Source organism: Cryptomeria japonica, chromosome 9 (assembly GCF_030272615.1).
Source record: "Cryptomeria japonica chromosome 9, Sugi_1.0, whole genome shotgun sequence".
NCBI classification, from domain to species: Eukaryota; Viridiplantae; Streptophyta; class Pinopsida; order Cupressales; family Cupressaceae; genus Cryptomeria; species Cryptomeria japonica.
In genome coordinates, this window is record NC_081413.1 from 583,993,552 (window position 1) to 584,002,781 (window position 9,230).

The window sequence follows — 9,230 nt, forward strand, 5'->3', positions numbered from 1 at the left end:
TGAACAAATTGGTTGTTGTTACAAAGAAACATTTAGAAAATGGTTGGTTGCTCACATTATAGTTAAAGATAAAATATCCTTAACAAGTTTAAATACTTTTCACAAAATTTTATAGCCTCTGGACATCATTTGATTAGAGGCTCACTATGTTTGAGTGGGAGCAATTAAAACAATGTCTTATTATTTTAATTTAGTATTGGTTTTCAAATTATTATTTGTTATTAACCTCATGAAAGGTTAAAAAAAATACTATTATGATTGAAAAAGTTTAATAAAAAAAATTAAAGGAAAGTGTAAAGAAGGGGCATTTTTAACTTATTGCTAGAAATTTTCTCATGAATTATGCATGATGGAAGTTTATTATTTTTGTTAATTCATGCATTTAGGAGTCCAATAATTCTATGTTGCACTCCAAGTCATTTTAAATGCTACCCATCACACCATTACATGTTTTAATTGAGCCTCACATCCAAAAGGTGATATGAATAAGAGCAGTGATGACACAAAATATAAGAAACATCATCCATTTAACTTTCATTATAGCACACATTAGATTGTTGAAGAATAAACATATACCCATGATACTATAATGAGTTGGGAATGTTTCTTACTGAAATAAAGTTCTAGTTCTCTTTTATTATTAGCTATAGACTAAGAGTGATTTTGAATTAAAAAAAATCAATTAAAAAAAAAAACCTATATTGAATTCATTATCCAATGAGAGTTTTTATCACCCATCATGAGTAGGAAAGAGACCCCATGAAAATGTGTTGCATTCTCATTAATGCAATAACAAGAAAAAATGTCAATGAGAGGTTTTCATAAATTCTAAAATATTGAAAATTATTCCTTCACATCCAAAATTCCTTGTATCTTTTTTAACCACTTCAACAAGGTTTCTAGATGTCCAAGAAAGGTTTTGCATGCACTAACAATGTTTATAATGCTCTACTAAAAGGAAAAATGATAAGTAACTATACAAAATGTTTGAAAATAAAATTAAAATATTCAAATAGATTTTTTATTCTTCCAAAATGTTACAGATAATTTGCATGGAGTGTTGAAATGTCCAATAAAAGTAAATAAATTTGTATGATAATTGAACATTAAGTCTAAAGAAAAATAGTGGCAAAATAATTAATATAAAGGGAAGTAAATTGGATTTGTTCTATCATTAACAATGTGAGTAATACAAAAGGAATATAAGCAAAATATTTGATATAAAAATGATCATATCATTGATTAAATAAATAGAAAAAATAGAATTGGTTTTGGGAAACAAATCTTAATTTATAATTATTTATAAACTTGTAGAGATATCAAAGCAATTGAAAAAAAGAAATGCATATACAACTAATATTTCAAGAAATGGTAGAGTGGGTATAAGAAAGACTAGAGAGAATTTTGGGAGGAAATTGTTTTATAAGTGACTATTTTTAGCTATGAACTAGGAAGACACTTTTATTGCAAGGGTAGACATTTGGATGTAAATTTTAGTGAAATTTTGAGAAAGTCAATCTTAGTTTACCAAAAAATGGGAAGAAATGAGAGGTTAACAGATGTTAAGGCATATTCTTATGCCCATTTAGTTGTATATTAGGAAGGACCTAATGGTTCCGAGAATCACTATTATTTTTAATTTGGGTTTCTCCCCCATCTCTTAAATTTATTATTTCTAATTATTGTAAGGGATATTTATTGGGTTATTTGGTAGAGGCTAATAAAAGTTTCTTTATTAACCTAAGGTTCATGTATCTAATTATTTAAATTTTTAGTAATATGACATAAATATAATACTCAACTTAATAAGGAAATTATTTTTTTTTGTCTAATTTCTACTATGGCATTGAGAAAAAGAGGACAAAAGGTATTAGAGAGAGGTAGGGGAGAGATATAGAGATTTTGGGGGAGAGATGGAGGCACAAAGAGGAATATTGACAGAGAGAGATGTAGAGAGAGTTAGAGACAAAGGTGGGGGAGACAGAGTTAGAAAGTTAGATTCAAAAACATGTTGCTTTTTTTGAAACACAAAAAATTTACGTGTTTTGTGGAGCTAAAGAAACGTATGTTTTTTCTTGCACAAAACATACATGTGATTTTGCTTCTATTAAACATGTACATATTTTGGCTTATAATTAGGCTTGTATGACAAGTGTTAGGCTTAGATGGTTCGTTTGCATGATTTTGACATAATTTTTCTTCCATTTTTGTTTCTCAACATGCTTGTGATCAGGTTTACACATTATATATTGAGTCATAATAAATTAGCACAATAATTACACACATCTTTTGAGCTTTCTAATCATATATTTTTTTAATATTTGAACTATACTAACATACTTTTAAAAAATTCTTTCACTAATATTTCCATAATTATCGAAGACATTCATGTTGCATTTCTTTAATAGCTTTTGACCTACTTGTCTAAATTTGAAAAAAAAAACTATATAATATTGTTCTACAATTCATTATTTACACATTCAAATATTTTTTATTTGTTTTATTATTTTTGTGGAGGCTATGCCACATGCATGTTTGGTGATGTGATTTTCAAGATGTGTCGACTTTTAAAAAATATAAGAAAATGTACTTAATAAAAAATTACGAAAAAATATACAACTTCTAGTAATCACTCTTAACTATATTTCTACCAATGGATTTTAAAAAAAAAAAATTGACACACACCAGAAACTATGTTATGTTTTGTTGAGAAAAAAAGGAACTCTTTTGTTGTATGAAGAATTTGATCCTCTTAATCTTATCTATTTTTGAAAAACTTTAGTAGTTTAAAAGCTAGATTTAGACTACTTCAATTCTTGTTTTTTTATTTTCAACTTTTCAATATGTGAGTCTCGAGTTACTCCTCCAAATTGAGGTTTGGTAGATTTTTGAAAAGAAAAGTAGTCATTTTTAACCCTCTTGGCATGCATACCCATGGTTGAAGATTAATGAAGCATGTTTGCAAATTTACATCAGCATATTGGTGTTTCTTGATCATGTAAGAGTCACTACATTAATAGAATGTCAATGGTATATATTTTGTACTATAAAGCATGATGTGATGAGATAAACATAACAACTAGGTCACATGATTAGTTAGGTGGATTCACTAACTTTTAAGGTTATTTGTGAGTGTGCATGGATCATATTTGAACACACCAAATATATCACATGTGAAAATATTTGTATAAATAAATTATTTATTATTCTTTATATATGATCAAGTCATGATCTACATTAGTGTTCTTTTTAGTTGAGTGACTATAATCTTCATATAATTGCTTTCATATTAGAATATAAGATATTGATATGATCATCTTCTTGAAGTTCCTATAAGGTGTTCATCCTTTGATTAAACTTAAATCAGTGCAAGCATGGTAATGTTGAATACAATGTTGAGAAATACCTAACAACATGGTCAATTAATTGGGTTATCATCTAATAATTGTTACTATATAAATTGAAATGATAAGTTGCTCGTTTAAATCATGTTGGGTAGGTAAACAAGATAGTGATTTCAAAATTTGCAAATAAGTTAAATCCAAAAGTTTCCTTCAAGGTAGGATATAGCTTTCATGTATCTAAAGATATTAGGATGGTAATATGAACATCTCAAAAACTATTTATTCATGATCTAGTAAAATGATTACTATCATGTGCATGAATGTGATATAGAATTTATTGAAAACATACAACAATTGACTCTACTTATTTGTAACTTTGAATGTATAACATTAAGTATTGACTTAAAAGAATCTTATCTTGAACAAGGAAAAATAATTGACAAGTATTCAATTTTGGATTTGATTTAATAAGAACTAACTTGGACAAAAGTGTTCGATGTTGTTTCTTAAGTGCAATGGATAGGTTGACACCAACATAGGAAGACAAAATCTTCGGAGAGAGGAAGCCTAGCATAATGAAATAGAGTTGGAGTGATGGAATGCACACACAATCACTTGGGAAATGTAAAATGATTATTTTGAAGAATGGGTGTACTTTCTATATCTTTAGATGTTTGCAAAAAATGAATATTTGATTGCATCTAAGTTAATGGAAGAACTAAAACCATGCCATGTACGAATTTCATCTACTTCACATGGGTGAACTAATAAGTTTGATTTTTCTAGACAAATATTGATGAATGCATCCAAATAATGTATTATTTAAGAGATAGGGGATGTCACAACCTTTATCGTCTTTATTATTTATTAATTTATTTCATTTTGTATTTATTTCATAATTTATAACATAATGTATTTAATAGTTTTAAAAGAATTAAATATATAATTGAAGAGAGAGAGGCTAAACATAGCCAATGGTAGAGAAGTGGAGAGGATAAGTTCCGAAAGAAAATGCAAATATAATAAAGGGAGGGGTCATGTATCATAAAGGAGGACAAAGAGCAGTGATTTTAAAGTAGGGAACATGCATGATGGAATATAAAGGAAAGAGAAAATTCAGATTACAAAACCCTTTATTAAAAAAATTCCAAACTCCTTATTAATAGGATTAGGCCCTTTATTGGATGATTGATTCATGAATATCAAAAGAGCTTTGTTCCAAACTGAAAAATCTTAGTTGCTATCCTAGTTGTCCATGAAACTCTCCCCTTCATGGAAAATAGCAATAGAGAAAGTATGCCCCTAAAGTTGGACATCTTCTAAACCAATGATAAGGTGTCCTGGTCTTTCCTCTCTATGGTGCTTTGAAGATATGGGTTTGGAGTAAAAAATTTAAAGATGATTGAGGCCTACTTTCGCTCACCTATGAGTTTTGTCTTTATCAATGGAGCACCCCAAGGATTTTTTTGTCCTCTAAGCAAATTCATTAGGGAGGTCCCATCTCCCCCTACCTCTTCATTCATATGGTTGATGTCTTTGGTAGGAATATTGATCACTACATTAACCAGGGTATCTTGAAAGGTGTGAAACCTTCTTCTTCCCCTTTTGTGGTATCTTATCAACAATTTATTGATGATAAATTTTTTCTTGGTTTAGCCTTTGTGATAGAAGCTAAGGGTTGGATCTCTCTCTTGTCTAAGTATTCAGTGTCTTCAGTGTAGAAAATAAATATAGATAAGAGTACACTCTACTTCATCAATGTCACCCATCCTTTGGAGAATGATATTACCAGGATTTTGAATTCTGATATCTTTTGTCTCGCTTCTTCATACCTAAGGCTACCACTTACTACTAGGAAAGTGGGCAACTTAGTTTGGTTTGGTTTGCTTGAAAAGAAAATGCCCTCAAACCATTTTAGAAACATGTATGTCTCTAATATGTTAGTTGCTATTTATCTTTAAATTCAAAAGAACTTAAATATATCAATTTATTTCGAAATCATGTATTTATTCAATTAGATCAAGATTCTTACATATTAAAATATATTATATTATGTTAAAAAAGCACCCCAACATAAAAAAACAACTTCAACAAACATACTAATTGTAGCATAGAAATTAGGAATCATCACAAGATAAGTAGATTAATCAAAACACTAGACATGATAACTCAATCATAAGAGCACTCATTGCAAATGAACCTAATCCTAAGCGCACTCAATAGAGATATGAAAACAAAGCATTCAAAAATGAAAGATTATGCAAACCAAATGCAGAATTGAATGCTCCTTCCATGCGGCTCCATTGTTGTTCTTTCCTCTTCAATGGATTTGTGGATCTCACCTACAAGTGCACATACAATTGAAAGCAAGATTGATAAAAAGCTCAAGAGTACTAGAAGCATAAGTTCGATAGTTTGATTAAGGATTCAGATTCAAGATTCGAAGGGATTTGATTGAAAAAAACATCCAATTTATAGAAGAATTGGATAAATGACAAGATTAGCATGATGCAATTCAAATGGAAATTGCAAATCAATATGACAAATTATGACAAATTATGCCCTTTCCATGCACAATTTGATTGATTGATAATTGATGACAAATTATGACACATTCTATGTCAAAATTGATTGATTATCAATTATGACAATTTCATGACAAATTGAAATGTCATTCCCATAGAATTAGGAGATGAAATAGGAGGGAAAAGAAATTAGAAATTTAGAAAACTAGAAAATTGAAATTGATGAAAATTAGGAATTAGAAATTGATGGAAAAATAGGAAATTAGGAACTAGAAGAAATTAGGTAAATTAATTAACAGTTTGTCATTTATTAATTAATTTACAAGAGGAAGAATAATTAGCCAACTAAATAAAGATTTAATTGTAATGAGAAGACTTAGGATTAATAAATAATTTAGTAATCCTAGAGGAAGAAATGGCAAAATTAGGTTAAATGAATAAATCATAAAACCCTAGAAGACGAATTAGACATGCGAAAATGACAATTAGGTCTTGATTGAAGATAATTAATGTCATGATTTTGAATTGATAAATGACCAATGCGACAAAAATGATTTAATTGAGAAATGTGCCAATTGACGAGGAACAATGACAAATTGATCCAAATTGACATAATTGAGACAGACAACGATCGATGACAAATCGGTCGCAAAATGACAAGATCGACAAGAACCGATGACAAAATGGATTGCAAGATGACAAGATTGATAATGACCACGATCGATGACAAATTGATCACAAGATGACAAGATCGAACATGACAACGATCGATGACAAATCGATCATAAAACGACAAGATTGATAAACCGATCGCCAGATGATAAGATTGAAAAGAGGACAAAACCCTAATTAGGATTGACGATGTCCAAAATGATAAGATTGATGATAAGAGAGCAATGATTGATGACAAATCGATCGCAAGATTGACAGGAGGACAAAACCCTAATTAGGATTGACGATGTCCAAAATGATGACAAATAAGCATGCTCATTGATGCAACAGGATAAAACCGATCAAAATCATGACTGGATAATGTTGTCGACAAGGCCAAATTCGAGGACGAGATGAATGAAGAATATAGAAGAATGACTCAATGTTCACAAATGATAAAGACCAAGTGCGTGACATAGGAGAAATGTTAATGCGACGCAAAAACCTAAAATGAGGCAATGCGCAAATGTTAAAGTATGACCTCGCAAGCGTTTGACCATTTTTGGGTGTCTACACTAATAATATGTAATATTTCAATAGTCATTACTCATTTTTACTTTCTAAACCAACAACAACACCAGGGGGCCGGGTGTTACCTAACTTTTCATATAACAAGAACTTTTCATATAAAGGTGCCATTACAATGGTAGGATGGTTATATGAATATATTAGTAGTTTCGGTCCCAACTATACATCAAATGCTATGGTGGCTCGTTAGTGGTGAACCTCCACGAGGGAAGAGCAAAGATAGGAAACTTCCTTGGTAGGTTCAATCCAAACACTTCATCCCTATCCAAATCACCCTCCACACTCCAATGAAAGCAATGTATGAGCTGAGCCACAACGAAGTGAACAATAGAAACCCCCATGGCAATCCCGGGGCATTGTCTCCTTCCTGTTCCAAAAGACAACAATTCAAAGTGGTGACCTTTCACATCTATGATTGACCCAATAAATCTTTCGGGCTTGAATTCTAAAGGATCTTCCCAAACACTTTCATCCCTTCCAATAGCCCAGACATTCACAAGCAACCTTGGTTTTGGTGGGACGTAGTATCCTCCAACATTGCAACCCTGCATGGACTCGTGTGGCACAAGCAAGGGCGCTGGTGGATGTAATCGAAATGTTTCCTTTACCACACATCGCAAGTAGTCTAAGTTTACCAGATCACTCTCTGTTACGATGCGATCTGTACCCACCTCTAATTCAATCTCTTGTTGTGCCCTTGCCATTACTTGAGGGTTTATCAGGATCTCAGTCATTGCCCATTCTATAGTTGTGGCGGATGCTTCTACTCCAGCACTTAACATATCCTGTTAAAGAAGTGAATTCGTTAGTTAGTGAGGTTTTAGCAGAAATTTGGCAACTGGTTAATGAAATACTAGCGCAATTGTAATTCCACAATTTGACAAGACAAAAAAGCATCTCCCAACATTTAACTACAAACCCTAGTTTCTGGTCATGGCAATTATTTGAACTGAACTGACCATGATGATTGCTTTGATGTGAATCCGAGAGACTTGTATCTCGGCAGTTTCGCTCTCAGCCATGTCCAGCAGCACGTCCACAATGTCCGGATCGTCTGACTTTTTCGACCTTCTCCGCTCAACGTGCTCATCGATAAGCTTGTCAAAAAACTCATCGAATACCTTATTGACAGCCTGCATGCGGCGGCAGTAGCCTCGCCAATCTAGAAAGGCGAGAGAGGGAATGAAATCTCCTAGAACAATTACTCCTGACAGATGCATAATTTCAGCCACCATCTGTAAAAACCACTTCCTTCCCCCCAGTTCATGGTCAGAGTAACTTTTTCCTCCAAACATTCTGCAGATAATGTTGAGTGTGAGGGAGGAGATGGGCTTCCGCAGGTCGACGCAGCGCACTCCTTTTTCGCTCTCCTCCCAAAGAGATCTCACCATGGCCCTCACCTCTTCCTCTCTTACCCACCTGAATGACTCCGTTCTCTTGGCCGTCAGTAATTCATTTTTGCACAGCTTTCTCATCTGCCGCCAGTACTCTCCGTAGGGGGCTTGACCCACGTCTCTGCTTTCGTAGGCCAGGTACTTGCCCATCGCTGAAGGGGGTCTGTTTGCGAAGATCAGATCATGGGTTTTAAGAAATTCTTTGGCCATGGCAGGGGAAGACGCCACAACCGTGGGTACCGAGCCCAAGCGGAGAAACATGATGGGCCCGTACTTATTTGCCAGTTCAGCCAGAGACTTGTGAGGAAGGCTGCCCAAAAGATGGAGATTGCCTACCAGTGGCCATGGTCTTGGCCCTGGTGGCAATCGCATATCCCCCTTGTTGCTCTGGCTGTTCTTTTTTGTAACAAATCTGTATATTATCCAGAGGAAGATGAGGGAAAAACCCAACTGTACAGCAGGGGAGTTGAGCCATGCCATATTTGGGCAGCTCCGGGTTGCAAATATTTCATATGAACTAATCAGTATTTAACACAGACGCGTTTTTTCCATTTATTTGTAAGATGTTGAATTTTACACGTAGGTTTAATCTTTTCCATTCAGATTACCTTTCTGATCAGGCATTTTTATATTCTAGATTTATGATTATTTAGGTTATATTGTTCTGTTGATTAAATTAGATTATCTTTTATATGTCTAATAATGCATCTCATATTCAATTTTAGATT

General features: G+C 32.8%; 1 protein-coding gene across 1 annotated transcript; it reads right to left on the reverse strand.

The window, feature by feature from the left end:
• Window positions 1–7,132: 7,132 nt before the first annotated feature.
• On the reverse strand, window positions 7,133–8,989 carry LOC131032512 (cytochrome P450 71AU50). Its single transcript, XM_057963526.2, has 2 exons — window positions 8,068–8,989; window positions 7,133–7,893 (listed from the first exon to the last, which is right to left on the reverse strand). Exons 1-2 carry the CDS (start codon window positions 8,980–8,982, stop codon window positions 7,282–7,284), a joined length of 1,527 nt encoding a protein of 508 aa, XP_057819509.2. The 5' UTR covers window positions 8,983–8,989; the 3' UTR covers window positions 7,133–7,281.
• Window positions 8,990–9,230: the final 241 nt, after the last annotated feature.

Bases quoted from the DNA above. Each gene is read 5' to 3' on its own strand.
- LOC131032512 (XM_057963526.2), bottom strand. From the start codon at position 8,982: ATGGCATGGCTCAACTCCCCTGCTGTACAGTTGGGTTTTTCCCTCATC. The intron at 7,894-8,067 runs GTCAGTTCAGTT...CTTCTTTAACAG, and splicing joins ACATCAAAGCAATCATCATG to GATATGTTAAGTGCTGGAGT.